The following is a 21497-nucleotide window of genomic DNA, read 5'->3' as shown; positions in this document are numbered from 1 at the left end:
TAAAATTAGCATATCCATAAATTTACATTGGAATAGCTCTTGTAGTGTGAATAGTTAACGATGAACTTGTGCTAAAGTGAGTGAAGAGCATTTACCTGGAGAGTGCTTTTTGAGCCTCATCAGAAAAATAGCCAAACATCAGAAAAATACTTGCTGAGTGACTGTATTTGTGACCACTTGGAAAAATAGAAGTATCTTCTGAGAATTTATCAAAGAAAATATCTGGTTTGAGTATCTGAATGTACGGCAGTAAAGTCACTGTACACTTTAACACCTGTCATTTCATTTTGCTAACACTATCACCATTAATTGCCATGAAAAGGTGACATGTGGTGATCTCTTCCCAAGAATTTCTGGCAGAGCAGCAACATTTCTGTCATTATAAAGTGAAGTTGGATTAAATTCTGTACACTTAACGTACAGGTGTAATGTCATTTGAAAGTATTGACCATGTTAGCTGTATTGATTTTTCAACAGAGAATCGTAAAAACCATTGGGATATGGTAAATGTGCAGCAGGGCGTGGGAGAGTGGGAGTTTTTATTGGCCTTAATGTGCAATTAGAAAAAATATCCTCAAAGCTCGAGAATGGTGGCCCTATTCTCAATTAAGTTTTGCTCTACACTCAACTAATAGCACAAGTGCAGTCACTTCCTGTGAGAAAAACTCCTCAACAAAGCTTGTGAGTCACAAGGATGAAACCCAGCTAAATTATTCACTCATCTCTCTTCCTATTCTTTCAGCCGGTCTGTAATCTGTTTGTCTGTTTCTTTCTCTGGGTTACACACAGCTGTCGCACACAAAAAGGTCTGCCAGGAACTGTTGGGAAACCCTGCTAAAATGCTTTACTTAAAAAAACACTAACATCTGCATGCAAGTGACGGCACCATCTCACACGCACCCACACACACACACACACACACACCTCTTATCAATCAGTCTGATCTGTTAATCCGATTCCCCTGCCTCTGTGAATTTCATGCCCCCACAACTGTCACTGGAAACCTGGCTGCCCACAGAGTGTGATAGGTGGATTTGATAAAGCCACAGAGTGTTTGATCTTTGGTGCAGCCTTCAACCCTCGGGTGGAGAGGAGCCTCCGCTCTTTGACTCTTAGAAGATTATGGATTATGGATTATGTTATTCATCACAAACAATTTGAAACTTCCCCCTGAGAGTCTGAGTGTACAGAAGTCACAACTAGAGATCTCCTTTGTGCATCATTGTTCAATTCATTGTCTAATTATGTCACACATCAAGGCTTGGGAAAAAAACATCTTTCATATTGTCTGGACGTTAACTTCAGCTCTCTGAAATGCAGAGACTTTTGAATTTTGTGTGCTGTCAATTGCCAGAGCAAAGTCTTGGGTTCATACTAGTTGCTCACTTACCGCACAGACTCCAGCCAACAGTTTGTCATCTGAATAAATAATCAGCTGTAGAATTCAGTCATCCTGCATTTTCCCGTTTCTTGAACATAGATAACAGTTCCCACCTTCAGCCGTCTACCATGCTCTTTCCCTTTCCCTCATCTCTGCATCTGTCTCCCCCTTCTTCCTTTACGTCTCCATCTGCTCTGCTGCGCCACACACAAACAGCTGAAGACGAGGCAGGACTGCACACTTGCTTGTGAGAGAGCTCTCCAGTAGCACAGAGAGAGAGAGAGAGAGAGAGAGAGAGCGGGGAGGGGGCTGTGCTAGTGCATGTCAGCAGTGATATCAAGCGTAGGGAAGAGGGGAACGGGTTGGATTTAATTGCACAGGGCTGTGGGTGCAGACAGGAGTCGGGGGGGGGGGGTTGTTACGGGTAAAAGCAAAGCCGCCTGTCAGACAAAACAATGACTTCGGCCTCGCAGTGCAGATTATGGCCAAACAAATGATTCAAGCTGTCCAACACAGGGAACTGGGAACAGAGGGAGGCACGCTCAGCTATTATGAGAGGAACCCACATTAAGGCTCAATTGAGGGAATTTTATTTTCCTATAAATGGTACACCCAGTACATTTCCAAAATTGGAACTTTTACATTTCTGCCCAAGTCCTCTGGATGTTTCAGTTTTGTTTTTTCCATCCTGATGCTGCTTGCATTTTCTCCAGCCCCCCGCCCCATCTCCTCTGGTTCTGCTAATGATGGACCTTTTGGGGGTCTTGAAACCCCTGGAATTCATATTTAGATGTAAATGAATTGGCATTAATGCAAGCTCACAAATTGGAAATAAACTAGATTGCATGTTTAAACTTTGTAAAATCATTACCTACCCTTTCTACCCTTTAGCGTCTCTGATCAATACTCTAACGAGGCCTGATTCACATGTAAGTAAGCTGCAGAATTATCATTGTGGCAGGGTTTCCAGGGAAAACAAGGGCTGAAACAATTGTTGTGTTGCAAATGAAACGTTTTCATCAGAGCTTTGTGCGGTAGATTGATGATCCTTTTCTGTCTCTCCTGAGGCATCATTGTGACTAATGCCAAACATCTAGCTGGTGTGGAAGAAGGAGAAAGCCAAAGAATTATTTTTTTTTTAATGTCAATGAGAAGTCAGTCATTAGCTTTCCAAAAACAAACTAGTTTTAGTGGTAGGTTTAATCCAAATGTGACCTAAATTTAAAGCAAAGTGCAGTAATTTCAGAGAAAATAATACAGTAGGAGTGGTGATTTTTCACATGCAGTTGAAGCCAGCCAGAATCTGTTGTTTACTGTGGAAGACTTTGGAAATTAACAGAGCAAGATGGCATTATGTCTACCTGACAGAGAGACAAAACAAAATGCAGAGGAGTAATCAGCAAACTGTTTATACAATTTGATGCATTCCATCAACTTTGAGAAAATGTCTAATTTATTTTCAAATTGATTTGTTGGTTTGTTGAAGCAATCAGAAGCTATTAACATTTTTTGCATCTTCACTGTAAACAACAACAATTCTGAGGGAACTGAACAGTGCTGTACTACCATGTTACTTTTAAAAAATGTTTTATTTTTGGATGAGTTTGGGAACTTGTAGTTAATTATTCTAGAATAATTAGAATAACTTTTTTTTTTGTCCAAACTACCTGCTTGTGTTGTTATTTTTTTAGACTCTCTGTGGAAGTAGCTTCATATGTGTTCTTTACAAACACACGTGTTGTATCTGTTGGCTTTAAATGTTCTGCTTTCTTTCATTGAAAACCATGAACTTACAGTCTGCTTATTGACCCAAATCTGTTTACTGTTTACGTCAGAGGAAGGCAGGATCAGCACTAGGGAGAACATGGAAGGATTGGCTTGAGGCCCCTCTACAGGCCAAAAATATTATTACTGGCGAGTCAAGACCAGTTTCAGGCTGTAACATTGAATTGACTTTGGAAGACAACTTTGTAAACTAACCAGCTTCACGGGGGGGGGGGGAAATCAACTCTCTGCAGCTTCCCTCTGGAACTGTCGGCCTGCATTAAAGTATTGAAGTTAATGTCAGCAGTGTCCATTTTAAAGGTATCAATCATTTTGCAAACTATTAACATAAACTGTGATTAATGTCAAGACAACAAAATGCAAACACATGCAGGCAGCTTGTGCTAACTTACTGTAAATGTGACAGATAAGGCTGTATGTCGATTTCCTGTGAGACTGGCAGTCTAGCTCTCTCACAGTCACACGCGTTAGCCAAAATGCCAGGATTTGTGATCAAAGTCAGTTATTATTTCGAGAGAGAATCTAATGCAAAACAAACTGGCCGTGCGTAGGCAGGACACAACTCTCTGTTAGTTCCCAAAACGTGACGGCAAACACAGGTATTCTTATAAGATGAGACGAAAGAAAGACGGGGGAAAGAATGAAAATATGTCATCTGGCTGACATAAATATAAATGCCATGCACTCGTGGATTGATTAATACAATCACTGAAAATATGTGGGTGGGAAACCTTTCTCTACTCTTGTTTTGCTGCCAGATTGTGAAACTCTAGTATGCCGAGACTGCAGGAAACAATACAGGCAGAGGTCTGTTTTGAAATAGCGAAGATAAAAGCTTCCAGACAGCCAGCACTTGTTTTGCTTTCACATAAAGATTCACAAGTCACCGTCCTTCTGTCCTTAAATCACATCATTTGAGACTTTCGTTGTGTTGAGAGGTGTGTCGCTTATAGTCCAGCAAGAAATATATTCCAAGTACCAGCGAGACTCGCTGGATTTAATCTGTAGCCTTCTAACTGTCAATTGACAAATTGAAGGATGTCATTGCTGAAATGGAAATGTCAGTAACCTACATGAGCTTTAGATTAAATAGATCAATGGTTGTATCAAGGTGTAACTTAATACAGGAAAAATTCAGGAAAAAGTTTAGGAAATTAAAATGGTTAACCCTGTGTCTTGAATAACCTGTTTACTTAAGATATCCTGAATGTGTTATGTTTTTAGTGTGTGCTTTACTTACCCATCTTCAGTGAAGCTTAATATGCCCTAAAATATAATTGCCAGTCTTGACTTCCATATGTATGTAGTTCTAGACATGTTGTGTCTGTAAAGATACAAAAACTGATAGTTTCTTGTATTATTATTTTTATTTATTCATTTACTTTAATACTGAAATGAAAAGATTTTGCTTAGACAGCTGTGATTCATTTGATTTCAGCGACAGCATCATATGGAGTTTCATTATTACCAAATTTCTTTTGAAATCCCAGAGATTTACTCTTTCATTTTGGGACAGAACACACAGGCCCAGGACTCTGCATAATATCATATCAAACCTAAAATAAACCAGCAACTGTGTGTGTCTGCAGAACAAAATCCACTGCCTGTCTAAATGTAAACATAAAGCTTTAATGAACACATCTCACCCCATGTCTTTTAATGTCTTAGTTTCTGATTAATATACGGGCGAAACAACGACCCAGTTATTTTCCATTCATTCTCTCGTTCTCCTTTACTTCCCACAGACAAGCCTGGTTGTTTTTACACTGCAGTGTTTGTAATCTTAGCACTTGGTACACTGCTTGCATGCAGATATCGGTGGCTGCTAGAAACAACTCTTCCAGCTGAAACACTCCCACACACAAAAAGTTGATAAGTGTAATGTTTCAGAATAGATCTAAAGAACTGCAGGACATTTCATTCACAAACAAAAATCAGTCCGTCTCACCTAGGTGTCCAGCACACGCTATGTCTTATTTGTCTCACGTCACAATACACAGCACTTCATGTACAGCTATAGATCTCCATATAGAGTAAATTAACAGCAATTATTTGTGCTGCGACAATATCGACTACAAAATAAATCATCCATCGTTTTCTAATTAGCCACATTCATGACCCAGTTTGTGGCAATGATTTTTCTACCACGTGTGTATTCAAAGGTCATATCTGACATATGGAGGACAAACTGCATTACGTCAGAAAATAACATTTCTTACAGGTTACTCTTTGCAATACAGTGATTTCCAAATATAGACTGTGACTCCAATAGGGTGGATAGTTAAAATGTATTAATTAAGGGAAAGGAAAGGAAAAGCTCAAGCTAAAGAAATATGTAAAAATATGCCAACTGCATCTAATTTCTTAATTAAATGCAAAATACAGTTTAACTTATTTCTCAATTAATTATAGCTTTTCCATTATTAATTATTTCTCTATTAATTAATGATAGTAAATTCTATAATCACTATAAAATATTTTATCCCTTATTTTATTTCAGGCGTGGAACATTTTTTATAGCACCATTTCATGAGCAAAGAACACCGAGACTAATGAGATTCTTTGTTATAAAGTAGACAGAGCTGCCAACTCTCACACATTGAGCGTGAGACTCACGCAATTTACACTTTTCACACACCCTCACGCCTCACGCCTCATTGCAAAAACTAATGTAGCCTATAGCCTAACTGAATCAAGCGAACCCGCTCTCGCGCAGTGAGTGGCAGACAGTTTATGATCGGGTAACATAGCTGGTACGGTTTTGCAATATAAAAATGTATAATCTGAAGCACAGCCTTGCTCTGTTGGGAACGTGAGCTGCACAGCTGCTAAAGTTAACGTGAGGATTTGTGGTGAAGTGTTTTCAGTTAGTTTTTTTTTGCACAGGTCTCATCTATAAAATCCCGTCTAGAGGTTGGCAAGTATCTTGATGACACTGATCTGACCATGATTATTGACTTGGCTTTACATCTACACTTACATGTGGCTGTTGAACTTTTAAAACAAAATTCCTGAGGATTAAAAAGTGATGACCCCAATCCCTGCGGTGGGATATGACACAGAAGGCCTAAAATCAACCAACCTCCAATACCGAATCTCACTCCAAACTAAATTGAAAAGTTGGCAGCCCTGGTAGCACAATAATCAGATCTCTTGACAACCGTCCAGATAAACTTCTATCAGTGTCTATAATATAATATCAGTAGTTGGCACTTCAAGTCGACAACGATATGGGTCGGCATAAGCAATATCAGTCTAGACGTTACTATCAAAATACTGTGGCAACACATTTAGGAACGGAGTGAAAAGAGTCTCAACGGCAGACAGCTTCAAATACGTGATGACAGTTTGTCAAGTGACTATGAAAGGTATTCACTGACCCATTGTATCAACAACAATAAACAGTAGTAGTAGTAGTACTAGTAGTAGTAGAGTTTTCCTCTTGATCCCCATATGTAATCATAAATTACACAATATAACTGTAATGAACATGCTGTAGCTAACACAACACTATTGAAATCTTGAGTGTTAAATTGCTATTATCAATATTTTATATTAACGTTATTAGGATGGTGATGAACCCACAGGTATTTAACACACAACTCTGCGGTTCTACGGAGCGTTTTAGCATCTTTAAGCTTATTGTTTTGGTTTTCTGGCCCGCCGCTTTACTGTTTTAGTTTACTCTGGCAGCTAGGAGGTGAACATAGTGGAGAATTTAGCTGCTAAAGAGCCAGATATTTATCTCATGAAACGGTGGAGAACAAAAACAGAGCTAAAAGGAGAGTAGTAAAGACTTCTATTTCTCAGGCGGACCCAAACACAACTCCAAAGAAAAGCTAATGAAAGCTAATGATGCTCTATATCCAGTGTTGGGAAGTACCTAGATATATGTAATTTAGTTACATAATTCAATTACAATTTTATTTTATTTTAAAAAATGTATGTAATGTACTGTAATCGGTTATAGTTACCTTTATGAAAATGTCCACAATGTCCTTGTTTGCCCTTTCCAGCCACAGGCTTTTAGTAAAGTTTTTGATCCTGTTTGAATTTGCAGCGTCTGCCAGTTAAATCGCCTCTTTAGCTGTCTTTTAAAAAATGGTTAACAGTTGAAAACATTCATTAGAAATCTAGAAATGTAATTAAAAAGTAATTAAATGTAATAAGTTACATTACTTTGAAAAAGTAATTGAAATAGTTGCACTACTATTACAACTTAAAGTCGTTAACCTATTACATTTAGAAAGTAACCTTCCCAACACTGTCTAGATCTGTTGGCTGTGTAAATGGGCTACTGTTTGCTAATGCTTTTGCCACAGTAATTCTATAAGGTGATAATATTTCAATGTACTATATATCCATTGCCCCAAAATGACCAATTAATGTAATTAATAAAACTGAAACACAGTCTTTGTTAGAAAAATAAACTGGGTGAAATAAAATGACATAAAAGAAAACAGGAAAGAAAAGTGAATCCTTGGGGCCTTTGTGGGTTTCAGGTACGTGAATGCATGTTTATGTTTTGTTGCCTGCTCTGCATCATTCCCACAGTTATCCTCTTTCATTTATTCAAACTGGATCAAGCTGCTGCTCCCTGGGAGGAATGTGTCATGGGATATGTACGCATGGAGGCTCTATCTGTTGCTAATGGAAGCAGCTGGCTTGAGTGGCCTATTTATGAACGCTTCATGTGAGTCATGGAGTGCTCTCCAAATGTATTGGCTATAGTGCAGCTAACAACACAACAGCCCAGCACCAGGTGAGCTGATGCTGTGAATGCGAGCTGGAAAAGAATATAATTAATGATTCTGACCCAGAAGGAAAAGTCTCACAAAGCTGGAATTAAGCATTGCGCTTTTAATGTATGAATGAAAACTATATTAATATATTTTGTTTTGGGGATTTTTGAATACAAAGGAGCTTCATTATATTGTAAGGTAATCAGTTTCCTGTCACAAACTCTACCTTGATCCCTAGATAATCTTACTAAGTGCTTTCAAGTCACCTAATCCCTGCACTTATTCCATTTTTCATCTTGTTCTCTCGAGTTTTGCTTTGGTGTGACATCAAAGAGGTTGCACTACAAACACGCTGCATTTCTCTTTCAAGTAATGGGTGATAATAGTACAAGATTACTGCCAAAACTAATTTGTCCAAGTGCAATAGAATAACTTGGCTGCGGGCTCATTACTTCAGAAGCACTGATTTGAATTACACCTGCATACAGAAGATTGGTTTGACGGGAAATGTGCATTCTGCAAATCACATGTGACATAGCCAAACAGTGCATTGTATTTAGTTTTGTGTACAGCATGTATGTGTAATTTGTATATCCCTAAGGTTCACAAGGAGGTGTGAAAACAATCTGGAAGTGTTGGTGCTCAATAGCAACCAGGGAAAAAAACTGAGATGAAGTCAAAAATGAGGTTGAACATGCAGCATCAGGACCCTCCTGTAGATCGCATCTGAATCATCACTTTATTTCCTCCCACCTTTTTTAACACACATGTTTCAGTTACCTCGCAACAGGGCGAGTTCTACTTGACCACATGACGTGCTGGCCAACTTGCAGTACGGAGGGGAAATCTATATTTAGTCTGGGATATACTATGACATATCAAAATACAAGAACATTTGCGAGCGAGGCAGGTTGTAGCTGATGCTTCAAAAGTGGTTCAAAAGAGAGCTGAAAAGAAATCTTTCAAATGGGCCATGCTTCTGTAAATAATTCTAATAATTGTACATTCAGTCTTCATTTTCAATTTAAAAGATAAAAGATTAAAAAGAGGGATGGGGTGTAAGGCAAGAGGTAATATGTTCTTTTGGTTTGTGTTTACTCGGTCTAGAGCTATGCCATGCATCATGGCAATCCACGCAGGAAACAGCATGGCACTAGTCAGATAACGTGACAGCAGGATTAGTCAAACTCATTGACATTAACTGAATGAAATGAAATACATTCCCTACGGTTGCCAAGAAAGGTTTTTAGTATGTAGGGGCATTTCAACAATTTAGTTAGGGGATTTGAAAAAGAATCGTAAAATCGGAAGCAGAAACGGACAAGATACTCCTTTCAGTCCCATATCCCAAACCTCACCCCCAAGTTCGTAAATCAGGCTTTCTGTTATACTTTAAAAGTCTCAAGAAAAAATTCAAGATAACCCTGATGACAGCAACTAATTGCTGAGCAATTCAGGGATCATGCTAAATGCTAAAACCTATTGTAACACAGTCAGTGAAATGACTCTGACTGTATAGAATTGAAGAAAGGTGTGTTTTATTGTATATGCATCTAACCTTTTATCCGTAAGAGGAAGAATTTGTCATTTCCTTTAAGGGTTAGTCTCACTTTCAGAGCCACAGAAGATATTAGTCAAGCGTTTTCAGTATCTGTACTCTTTACAAAAGTAAATTGATATTCATGTGTTAAATCCTATTGTTAAATTGGATACATGCCCTTTTACAGTAAAGCAGGAATAATAGAACAAAATGAAACAAAGACAGACCATTCTTAAGACACAAACTCTGTTGAACAGCAAGAAATGATCTAGAAATGTGTTTAGGCTAACTAGTAATGATTAAAATATTGTAAATTCTCTGTTGCTTTAGATGAGACAAATACCAAACTCATGTACAAAGTTATTTTATTATTGTTAACAAAGACAGAAACATTATAATAATAATAATAATAATAATGAATATTAATTCTGTGGCACAAGATATCAGTGGCATTACTGAATATTTCTAATAAAGCTTAAGAACATAAATGTGGTTATTGTTTCTTTTTCTTTTGTAAAACCATTAATCAATCACTCTTCTTTTTGTTATTGAATTTGTTATACATTTTTCTCTTATTGGGGTGACAGCCTAACGAAAATTTGCTGTAAACCCTTAATTCCTCCACACATTTGTAGAAAGCTGCCTTCTTAGTTCAAAGCATTGTTGGCATTATTAACTGAAACGTATACATTCACCAGATTTTGTAGTCCTTGATTGTTCACATGAAGAAGACACAACATGAGAGGAAGTGACGTACAGAGTGAAGTAAACATGAGTCGAGTCCTTTCACTGGCAGATGGTGCAATACGAAACAACCACCTGAGCCCATCCAGACCTCTTCATCCAGAGGTTTCTGTTCAAGTGTCTTATTCTCTTCTGCCCCACTCTCTACTTCGACAGCACTAAAACTCAAGCTGGAACACAAACAGAAGTTAAACAAAGGACTCTCACATTAAAGAACATCATTAAAAGTAATTTTAATGGTTGATATGAATCATATTATAAAATGTACAATGTACCCTTATTTACTTTATTTGCATAATAATACACTAATCACAGATTTCATATACGATTATGCTTTCCCCATCCATTCTCTTCTACTGTCCTGTATTTTACATCATATATCACAATGGCATATTTGGCACAAACTATACTGAATGTTATGCCAGCCCTTTTATTTTACTTTTATTTCATGACACATTTTATTTCATAATGCCATATTTAATGACAGTGGTGTTGTCACCACCCTCTCACCTATTAGCCAGTCACACACCTTCCTACCCCTTAAGTTAACAAGCTCAACAATTGCCATCAGGTAGCACCTGCTAGCTAGAGCAACAACAATGCCATAGTAATTGTGGATCGACTGTCTAGCTGCTGTTGTAAATAGATAGTTGATTCAGAATAAGGATGGCATTGATGTTTTTCAAGTAACAGGAGCTAACTTTTTTAATTTGGTAGCAGTTGTTGCTTGTTAACTTAAGAGAGGCATAGGGTCATTTAAATGGGAGGCTGGTGAAAATTGTCATGAAAAGTGATTTTACTTGAAATAAAAGAGTTATTATGAAGAATGGCAGGATTGAAAGCCATGCCAAAAATGGATATTTTACACAATTTATTCATATGATTATTTTATGTCTTGTATTTAAAAATGGACACTTTGTGATGTAAATATGGAACCCTAAAGGGAGATAATGGAAAAATATACGCTTTTATTCTCATTATAACTAAAAATACAAAAACACTGTTTTGAAATAGGCAACTAATACTTGTGATTATGGTCCTTATTTTTTGACAATAAATATACAGAAAGGTATCAAATTAATTTGACAGTGACATTCTGATATTTAAAAGTACACTTTGAATTAGGTGTGTGTAGATGTATGGATAAAATCCACCCCATAAAATGTAATTTTATAGCACAATAGTTTATATATATTGTGCCAAGGTATATTTTCTGACCACATTGCCACAGTGTCATAACTTCCAGCCCTAGGTATGTGTCTTACAGTGGTAAAATGAACGATGCAGGAGATGGCAATGATGAGAAGGCCGATGATGATGGAGGCAACTGCAACATAGAGAGCGTTCCTGCCCAGCCGCCTCGACCCGTCATAGTCACCACGATAATAGCTGTTCCTAGACTGAGGATAAGAAATCACTGTTACTCATAAAGCTATGTCAATAAATTTGAGGATTTTACCTCAAATGTGAAAAACTGTGACACCAACAAACCTGCTGAGCATTTGATCAGTTAATGCCTTTACTCCAAGAGTGGCAGATAATGAGTTTAAACTAACCACATTTTTGGAAACTTTAAAGTGCTATCTGAGGGTTTTCTATCTTGTTTTGCATGGACCTGGCCACATGGTTTAATGGTTCAGTTTTATTCTTTAAAATGTTGGTAAAACAAAACTTTGCAGGCCTGCAGACTGGTTACCAGTCTGGGAACAGTGTTAACAGTGGTTCACTTTTTGCCCACTAACTGAATGTTTATATCAGTTTGCAACATGGACATTTAGTTTCCTTTTCCAAAATGGTAGATCAAGTTAGGTTTGTTTGACAGGCAGAACAGCTGTGTGTGTGTCTGGGTTACATCTTAGTGTCCAACACATGTACTGACAACACAACATGTCCGAACACAAAAACTATGTATGAGGAAACGCTGTCAGCTTAAGCCAAGCTACGCAGTCCATGCTCACCATGATAGAGAAGACCAGGGCCACGATGTTGACGGGGTATGCAGGACAAAAGCAGGTTAAAATAGTCAAACAAAGGTAGCTACGGAGTGGAGGTGGGGGTTCCTTTTCCTCTATAGAACCGCGGTCAAAAAATGCACTCCCACTCAGGGAACTTTTCACTTGCGAATTAAGCACTCCAAGAGCCATTGTACCTGACAGCAATGAAACAGTCAGTGGTGAAAAACACCCAAATTAGAAAGGGTGAAAAGTTACAAAAAAGCTGCACATATGACCTGAAAGGACGCAAATCCAACCTGGGGGAGTTGAAGTCCGACGTCTGAAACTGAGTTTGAAATCAGAAGTTCAAAAGTCTGGTTGATAAGTCAGATATGTTGTGTGTTGGTTCTAATCCTCTTTCAAAGCCGGGGGTAAAAATTAAGTTTGTTGGGAGAGAGGGAGCAGGGGAGAGGTAGGAAGGGATCACTCACCCTGCTGGCCTCCATCCAGGACACTGTCCTGAGGTGAAGTGTGAGGAATCAGACTCTGTTTACCACTGCTGGAACCTTACAGAACATGCCGATACGTGGATATGATCCCTGTCAAAAGTTCAGTGTCATGTAACGTGTATGAATGGATTTAACACAGTAAATCATTTACAGTATACACGGGTCAGAGCTTCTGCTGCACCATGTAGCCTATCCGTCTCTGGAAAGTGCTGAACTTCAATTTAAAACAGAAGAAAACTATTCAAACTATCAGGCAAACAGCACATTTTTTGCCTTAATAACACTACTATTTATCTCCTTTAGGGAGTTTTCATAAAATATCTCAAGACTGTAACATTAAAGTAAGAAAATGATCCACTGTATGTATGTTTAACATGCGGTTTGATGTGAGAGATCTGTGGATCAAGTAACAGGTTTGCAAAACGTTTGCACCTCAGATTGCGTGCCATTGCAGTTAGGTCTACACATATTGTCAGTGTATAATAACAAAAAAAGCAATCACTATCAAATGCTTTAGAATAATTTATTAGGATTTTAAAATTGAAATTATCAGAAAAATAAAACAAGGAAAAAAGAAAAGCATTACTGTAAAGCTTGGCAGGGGACAGCCCAAATCTTAAACTTTAACTGAGCTCATGTAGAGCTACAAGCTCCATCCAAAGCATTGGCCCTTGTCCTTACATCACAACAAAAGACATCATTAAAATCAATATACAAGGGGAACAAGATCTCAAAACAGAAAAATATAGTTTATTTTTTTTTTCTGAAAATAAGTCTAAATGCCGCAGAATTATCCACACGCCGTCTGCTATTACCAATAATAGTAGTATTTTCATTTGTAAGGTAAAAAATAACTTATTGCTTTATTGTAAGTTAAAAAGTTACAGTGTTGGTGTCCAGCAGTAGTTTTATGTCGTGTCCCAGGCGGTCTGACAGAGGAGCGTCTGGCTGGATCAGGAAGTTTTCTGCTGTGCTGAACATCAAATAGGCTGCTTGTTTTTGCAAAACATTGAATTTGTTCCAGCTTTTTGACTTTTCCTGCCAGCCAGCGTTGTCTGCACTGAGGTCCTGTATCAGAGCCGACCGGGAGCGAGACCCTGTTCCATTTCTGTTTCCCTGCCCAAGCCCCCTCTGTTCACCACTACACGGAGCAGCAACTGTATATAAACAATATGTTGGTTCCAGAGGAGCACAAATTTATTAAACCTAATATGAAATGGGAGGGAGGCAGGGGAGAGAGGAGCAGATGAGCCAAAATGGAACAGGGCGATCTTTTTTTTTTTTCTTCGTTTTTCAGTACCAAAAAGCAAAAAAAAAGGCAATCGAAATGCCCCTTCGTTGCCAAAAGTAGTTCCATATTACACCTTGATGTATGCGCACAAACACTCACTCACACACACTCAGACGCAATCACATGCACCTTCAATAGTGATAAGAGGACAGACCATGATTGTGATGTTTTCTACAATTGCTTCTCTGAGAATGTCCTTCATTTGTTTTCACGGTGGACAACACACCGCATAAAAGAAATTAAAAAATAAAAATAAAAGAGAAAACAATTAACAAAAACATTAAGAAGTGAATCGCGCAAAAAAATATATATAATATTTTCAAAAAAAGAGGAAGTCAAGTCAACCCCCGGCCCTGTGAACCCCTGATTTCTCCTGTTTACGGTTGTGATTATTCCCGTCGCCCACCATCTTCATCTGAAGTAGTTTTCATGAAGATGAAAAAAATCTGGTTCATCACGGTGTTAAAATGATAAAAGTCAAGAGTTGCTTTTTTTTTCAAGAAGCAAAGCAAAACAGAGTGATGCCTTTGTAAAAGAAGTCTTATTTTAACTGAACGAATATGCCAGACAGACTCCTGGAAGTTTTATCTCTCAACAGCCATGGTCGACAGCGCTGCGCTGAAACATATCTGGAGCAGACTGGCCAACAACGTACGCATATACCGTATGCATACTGATAAAACGTAGTGAGGTGACACATAGTAGTAGATGACATCCAGTCAAGTTGCTGTTAACCCTTTCCAAACCAACCAATGACATGCCAGCCGGTTCAGTAACAACCCCCCCCCCCCCTCCCAACGTCTATGTACAATATCTTACAGGAAGACATAAAAACATTGCTTTAAAACCAATTACAGAATAAAATACCTTACAGATTATTATTATTATGTCAATATTAATAACAATATTACAAAGGTTTTGTTTTTAAAGACTACCAAAATATACATTTTAGTTTGTTTTTTTTTCATGTTTCCGTGATGCTCGAGTTAAAAAAAGGGCTTTGTTGGATTTTGTTCTTCCTTCGTTTAAAAATGGTTTTTCAGACAAACACCCATCTCACACGCCTTTTTTCTCTCTCTGTTCACATCAGTAACAGCTTTGAAGGATTTCATGATGAAACGACATATCACATTGAAATAAAATAACAATAATTAAAAAAAAACTCAAAATAGTCCTCTGTGTCTTTGTCGAAGATGACAAACGTTTCTTCAGAGATTTTTTTTTTCTTTTTGCAGTTTTCTTTTCTCAGCTTCAAAAGAAAATAATGGATAACAGAAGGGGAGGATCTAGTTATTAAACTACATGAGGACAAAAGAGGAAAGACAGGGACGTTATGTTGAAGTGAGATTAGTACAGCAAAACAGAGTTCAGGATTTAAAAAGATATTCAGTCGGTGGGTGTAGCCACAGGCAGCCGGGAAAGCCTGGTAGAGCCTGTAGCCAGCCAATCAGGCTGTGCCATCAGTGGGCAGCCAGCATGTTGATTGGCTCATCAGCAGAGGAGAGGCCCTCCCATCTCCAGCGACCTGAGTCTTCTCAGTGGTAGCCATTAGTGAACGCAGTAGCAATCAGAGGGCCCTGAGGATACACAGAGAAGAGTGGATACGCTTTCTATTAGCTTTGTGAATAATATGTGCACCCAAGCATGTGTTCAAGTGCGTGCGGGTTAGCGGGGATGTGTGACCTACCCCTAGACCGTGGCCAAACCCTGTGCTAGGGGCGGGACTAGCGGCGCTGATGTAGCTGCTGACTCCTGAGTCCTGATTGGCTGCAGCATACAGTTCAGCCATTGGTCCAGGGCTGCTGGTTCCCAGGAAACCAGCTGTGCGTGAAGGGGTGGAGCCTTAGAGACAGAGGAGACAAGTCAGGTTTCAGCACTAGAGGGCTTCTCGTGCGCACACATACAGGTCTAAAAATATTCTTTTATTTGTCCAAGCTGGAAATTGTACACACATTCTACCTAAGGCGAGCATACACACAAGTACACACATCCTTTGTCTCAGCATGTCTCACACACTCTCACACACACACACACACACACACACACACACACACACACACACACATACCTCTAACTACTGCTGCTGCGGCTGCTGCCATTGGTCCATATGCAGTCAGGGGAATGGCTGAGGGTTACAAACAGAGCAAATCACTGCACAGATGACATTCATTGTGGATTGCTCTCACATCAGATCACGAGTAACAATCTACAGCTCAAACATCTGTTATCTGATTTAAATCCAACCAGTGGAGAGGGTAAAATCTTAAAAAAACGACTGCACCAATAATATTGCATACAATGAAATCTGACTTTAGGCTGGAACAAAATAATGATTGCGATAAAAAAAACAAGGAGGACGACAATTTCAAGTAAAGGTGCACATACAATTCACAGCCTCTAGATGGCGGTGTACAGCCATATTCACAAAACATCATAAGGCTTATAGTAATAACTATACTTATAACTGGCTGAGTAAGGTAAATAAGGGAAGTGTCAATCCTAGTGATTCCTAAATTCTGGATCTAAGAGCAATTCTCAAAGCATTTTAACCTGTGTCTGAGAGAAACTACGAGCAGTACAGAAGACAACTGAGTCAGTAAAGATCTGCTCATAAATTACGCAGATGCTGCTAATTTAATTACATTCTTTTATTTGATTCAATTTTTTTTTTTATGTATTTCAAATTAATGTCAACTGAATTTTTATTTCTTATTTTAATGCTTTCTTTCAATTGTTATTTTTAAAAATGTATTCAACTTTTTATATAGAGAAAGAGAAAAAACTTTTTGTTTTTTATTTCACTTTAATTTTAAATTGAAAAAAATAAAAAATAAATCATTTCATTTTACCCCGCCCCTTCTCCTAGCTTAGGACTTCTCTCAGTAAAAGTTGCTCCCAGTAGCTTTGTGAACAGCTTTTACGAGGAAATCTTTGCCAGGAACTTTTAGCGCCAGTGGTAAGATAAAGCACTTTGTTAAAGGATCATTTGTAGAGTCACAGGAAGACACACTTCTCTAAGCAGCTGAAAAAACATTTGACTGGAGTAACTGCAGGAAGCTTCAAAGCATCTTGCAATGGTTGCCTTTTTTATCACCTGAGTAAAGGTTCATTGTTAACTACCTGGCTATTTGCATCGAAGAACAAGTCAGTTTACGTGAAACTTAAAGGGACAGTTTGACAATTGGGTAAATGCGCTTATTCGCTTTCTTGCCAGCAGTTTCCTTTGACTCTGCTGCTGAGTAACTTATTGTTTCTCTCAGGACCTAATGAGGAGCGAGGAGCCACTGACCTGTCAGCTCAGGGGGGTGGGATGATGTCAGGAGGGGGGTCCTCTCTAAATGGAATTCTAGAAACAGAGAAGGTCAAGAGAGAGAGTGCTTTGTAAATACAGTCAACATCCACCGGCCAGACTACAAAGCCACATACATACAGACATTCAGCACACAACAAAACACTAACTTGGACGGTCTGCTATTAGGACAGGCAGGACGGCAGGAGGAAAGGAAGAGGAGGGGCAATGCAGCCCAGTGAAAGGGAGTTACATAAGTAGATCAAATAAACAGAGGAATATAAGAGGAAAAGAGGCAAATAATAGACAAGAGGAGACATTTTAGAGAAGGAGCAGGGTTTGGAAAGACATACAGGAACAACTGAACTTAAATCTACAAAGGCTCTTCGCACACATTTCATGACCCCCAGTACCTCACAGCTGAATCAACTACATGCTACAGCCTGTACCCTCTGACCTTTCTCCTCTCCCTGTTAGAAGACCAACAGAGAGTGAATTAAATGTTGGATGGATGTGTGGACTCACCTGGGAATTGATAAGTGTAACCAGGAGCGATCCCAGAGTAACTGCGGCTGGTGTAGGTAGTAGTCTGGAAACCTGGGTAGCCTGTAATTTAAAATAATAATCAGTTTGAATAGAACAGAATAACAACGCGTGAAGACATGAAGATTGATCTGTGATTAACAAAAAAAATTAGTAACCTACAGAGACACCAAAATCTTCAATATGTAGAGCAATTAGTTTGGAGCTAAATACTAAACTGCTACTTCTTAAGCATATACTATGATTAGCGATTAGAAGGAAACCAGTTTCACCTAAAGAAAACATCCCAACATGCAAGAAGATTGTCATTATGTGATGTTACATAATCATCATATATCATATCATCATATATATATTTTATATAATTTCTTGAAAAAAACTACAAAACCCAGCCATTATTAAGAATGAACTACATGGTGTATAGGTTCTCTTTTTCTCTTCCCGGGTTCATTTAAATAAACCACTGAATATTTTGAGTTTACAGTGAAGCTCTGGATCAAGTCATCTACTGGGGACATATGTATTTCTTTATGGGTCAGCTTCACCACAGAGGAATTACCAATGAACCAGACTTGATGAGTAATCGACCTCTACAGTGGGGACTACTGTAGGGTGCAGTGTCATATGTCCAGCAGAGGGAGCCAACTAACCACAAATGACACAGATCTCAGTTTGTTTTCTCAATGAGAATGTTTTAAAAAAGATAGTTTACTCCAGTGTGTTGCCCTTCATGCTGTGACCTCTAAATTTCTGATATATTACAGTTGTATTCGCTGGAGGTGTGCGCGTGAGATTCAGCTCAGAGAATAATATCGACCAAAAGTAAGAAGCCAGTTTCAGTTCTAGTCAGCTGGATTCAGTTTTCTTCAACCTTTCACAGGTGAAGTCAAGAAATATAACGTGACGAGCCATAGAAGACATTCTTAACATGGAGTCCGTTTCGTTTCTATACTGCAGCACAAAGATTCAGAGCTCTCTACTGACCTGGACTAAGATGTAGATAAAATTTAAAGGTGGAAAAAAATGTGTCATCACTGAGTAACATTCAAATGGTAATCACACTTCTCTGATGTTGTAAAGTATTGTTACATATAGAGTGTAAACAGCTTTAAAACAGGCCTGTATTTTGAATAACAAGAATTAGAATTTCTTTCCAGCAATAACTCAAATTCTTTCAATTATATACTCTTTAATTTATATATTACATTACAAATTGTGATATTACGTATATATTTCTGTCCTTTATGTCTGTGTTACGCTTCTGCTCTTAACCACCTTATGAAGCAAATGTTTAAGGAGGCCTCTCAGTTAATGGTAGGATCTAAGAGCAATTCTTATTTTCTTAAATACACTGCATTTATATATGCTTTCGGTACAGTGTATTTGCTTCAGGTATATTTGAGTTTGGAGCTTACCCAGCATGCCGATGCCCAGCATGAATGCATCCATCCCATAAGGCATCACTCTAGAGCGGCCTCTGGCTGAGCCTGTCGGCGTCATCACCTCCTTGGGCTGGGCTTTCTTACACTCGACCTGAGGCACAGCATAGCAAACCAGTGTCCATTCATAAGTTCAGTGAAAATACTGCGCTAAAGACACAACAGGACTCGTAAACAAACACACCCTGCCAGAAAACTAAATGTGGCTCAAGTTAATTCTTATATCGCTGAGTGGATAGCGCTCACAGCCTTTTTGACCATTTTAAACTACATAAACTGAACATGTATTGCAGATCTATTCGTTAAATGACTTTTAGTTCCTGAAATCTGAAATGTATAACTGCCTACCATTTTGTTGTTGATCTCATGGAAGTGGATCTCACACACTTTCTCCACCACGTCTTCATTCTCAAAGGTGACAAAGCCGAAGCCTGGAAGACACACAAACAGACTCTTATTCCAGCATTTGACCTGTCGGATTGTTTTCGTGTTCGCAGTGTCCGGCGATCTCAGCAGTTATGTCGACAGAAAATGGATGAATCGACATCCCAGAAGCTCTACCCATGAGTGGATATCAGCCATTTCTAACACAAGGAGCTGACGACATCGGAACACGCCACGCATGGCTACGCACTGCGTCAGTTACAGTTTTTTTTACAACTGCTTACACACGTTTTTAAAAAAACTATGTCTCCTTTTTTCAAAACTCTACACACAATTCCCAAAACACCTCACACAAAATGCAACATGCCTGAAGCATTTGCATCAGATGGCAATAATAGTAAATTATTGGTTATACCATGTACACACTGTTGTTCTAAATCTAAAGCTCTTTTGTCTTTCATAGGCTTATGTGTACATTTCCATACAGCGTTCTAGAGTGAAAGTAATGTGCTAAATTGTGCTGAAAAGTTGTTGTCCTTGTTGTCGTCCCCTGCCTCTCCCTCCAACTCCCCTTGCTCTCTGTCTATTGTTGGCATCCATTGTTCAAAACAGGTTATCTGACCTTTGACCTATGTATAGGTCTACTGTATACTAAAGCAGTGATTGGCTAGTGATCAGTTAAACAGTTAGTGTTTGCACATGTGAGGAGTGTGTGTGTGACCTCGTGAATAAGTGTAGCATTTTGATTGGTTGAGTTTGGAAAAGGAAAGCAAGTCACTTCCTGTTAGATTTTTGTGTCTTAGGTAGAGAATTGTGTGTAGTGCTTTATGCAATTGAAAACTGAGTGAAAGGGTGAGAAATAGCTTATGGTTTTGGAGATTTGAGGTGAGGTTTTGCTCTTTGAGTGAGAGGTTTAAAAAAATCGCGTGACATGTAAAGATTTTGTGTGTAAACAATTGTAAAAAAACTGTAAGCTGCTGGCATCACGGAGGAGCAGGGATGGGGCGTCGTTTGCCGAAAAACCTGAGCCCAGATTTACTGTCCTCTACCAATTATCCCACCCAATTTTCTCTAACTTCACCATACTCTCTTCCTTCTCCCGCTTTCCTCACTTGTCTCATTAAGTTACATCCTAGCCTGTAACCATCGTGACCCCGTATCTCGACCCTCAGCGGGCGCTTTACTTCTGACTCAGGGATAAATGAAACAAGGGGAGGCGAGAGCAGTGGAAAGACAAAAGAATGTGCATTTGTTTTCATGGACGTTCACCCAGGTACTATGTTTTGTAGGTGTCCCGCGTCTACACATATTACAGTTTTTCACAATTGCTAAGACACATTTCTTGAAACCTTCATCCATTTTCTCAAAACTTTAAACATAAAACCCAATCTTTAAACTACATTCACAAAACCCCTGACTCTTCTGGCAAAATCAAACAATCGCCTCAAAACCATGTGATCAGCGCTCAAAATCAAACACTGCTTTCAAAGCATAAACACAGCCAGACAATATGTAAAACACTACAGAGCATTCTTTAGACACTACATTATAAAACTGAGAACACAGCATCCAGGATATGTAGTTACAGAAAATGTTTTTTGCATATAGGAAAAACATTTTCCAATTTAAGAAGTATAGTAATCACAACTTAGTACAGTAAATATATAGTATGCTGTAAGTACTGCAAGTATTACAGTACGGAATATCTGTATATCAGCACTTGCATAAAAATACAGAACTGTAAGCCCAAAGAACAAAGAAAACTAAATGAAAAGCACATTACACTCAAAAATGTTCTGCAGATGCAAAATCAAAGTGAATGAGAGATTCATTCTGCCTCAGCATCACGTCTTTCTGCTGGATCCGGCTAGAGGACTTCATCCACATCACATGCAACCTTGTCCCCTGCCAAGCAA

The 21497-nt window shown here is 38.6% G+C and overlaps 2 protein-coding genes across 2 annotated transcripts in view; both read right to left on the bottom strand.

The window, feature by feature from the left end:
• Nucleotides 1-9901: 9901 nt before the first annotated feature.
• On the bottom strand, nt 9902-12336 carry LOC123956730 (transmembrane protein 233-like). The gene is made up of 3 exons (XM_046029117.1): nt 12151-12336; nt 11458-11592; nt 9902-10362 (listed from the first exon to the last, which is right to left on the bottom strand). Exons 1-3 carry the CDS (start codon nt 12334-12336, stop codon nt 10351-10353), a joined length of 333 nt encoding a protein of 110 aa, XP_045885073.1. The 3' UTR covers nt 9902-10350.
• Nucleotides 12337-13144: 808 nt separating this feature from the next.
• LOC123987507 (RNA-binding protein Musashi homolog 1-like) overlaps nt 13145-21497 on the bottom strand; it is a 26273-nt gene continuing 17920 nt past the window's right edge. The window contains exons 8-14 of the mRNA XM_046076468.1: nt 19546-19628; nt 19174-19291; nt 17741-17821; nt 17216-17272; nt 15995-16051; nt 15614-15768; nt 13145-15503 (exon numbers count right to left, since the gene is read on the bottom strand). Of these exons, the coding sequence (XP_045932424.1) occupies nt 15462-15503; nt 15614-15768; nt 15995-16051; nt 17216-17272; nt 17741-17821; nt 19174-19291; nt 19546-19628 (593 nt within the window). The 3' untranslated portion in view covers nt 13145-15461. The remainder of the gene's footprint in view (nt 15504-15613; nt 15769-15994; nt 16052-17215; nt 17273-17740; nt 17822-19173; nt 19292-19545; nt 19629-21497) is intronic.

Source organism: Micropterus dolomieu, linkage group LG18, assembly GCF_021292245.1.
Source record: "Micropterus dolomieu isolate WLL.071019.BEF.003 ecotype Adirondacks linkage group LG18, ASM2129224v1, whole genome shotgun sequence".
Lineage (NCBI taxonomy): Eukaryota > Metazoa > Chordata > Actinopteri > Centrarchiformes > Centrarchidae > Micropterus > Micropterus dolomieu.
This window is presented reverse-complemented; position numbering and strand designations above follow the sequence as displayed.

Excerpts from the sequence above, each read along its gene's own strand:
- LOC123956730 (XM_046029117.1), bottom strand. The coding sequence starts at position 12,336 with ATGGCTCTTGGAGTGCTTAATTCGCAAGTGAAAAGTTCCCTGAGTGGG. Across the intron at positions 11,593-12,150 it reads CCCTGGTCTTCTCTATCATG|TCTAGGAACAGCTATTATCG; the intron begins GTGAGCATGGAC and ends TCTTATCCTCAG.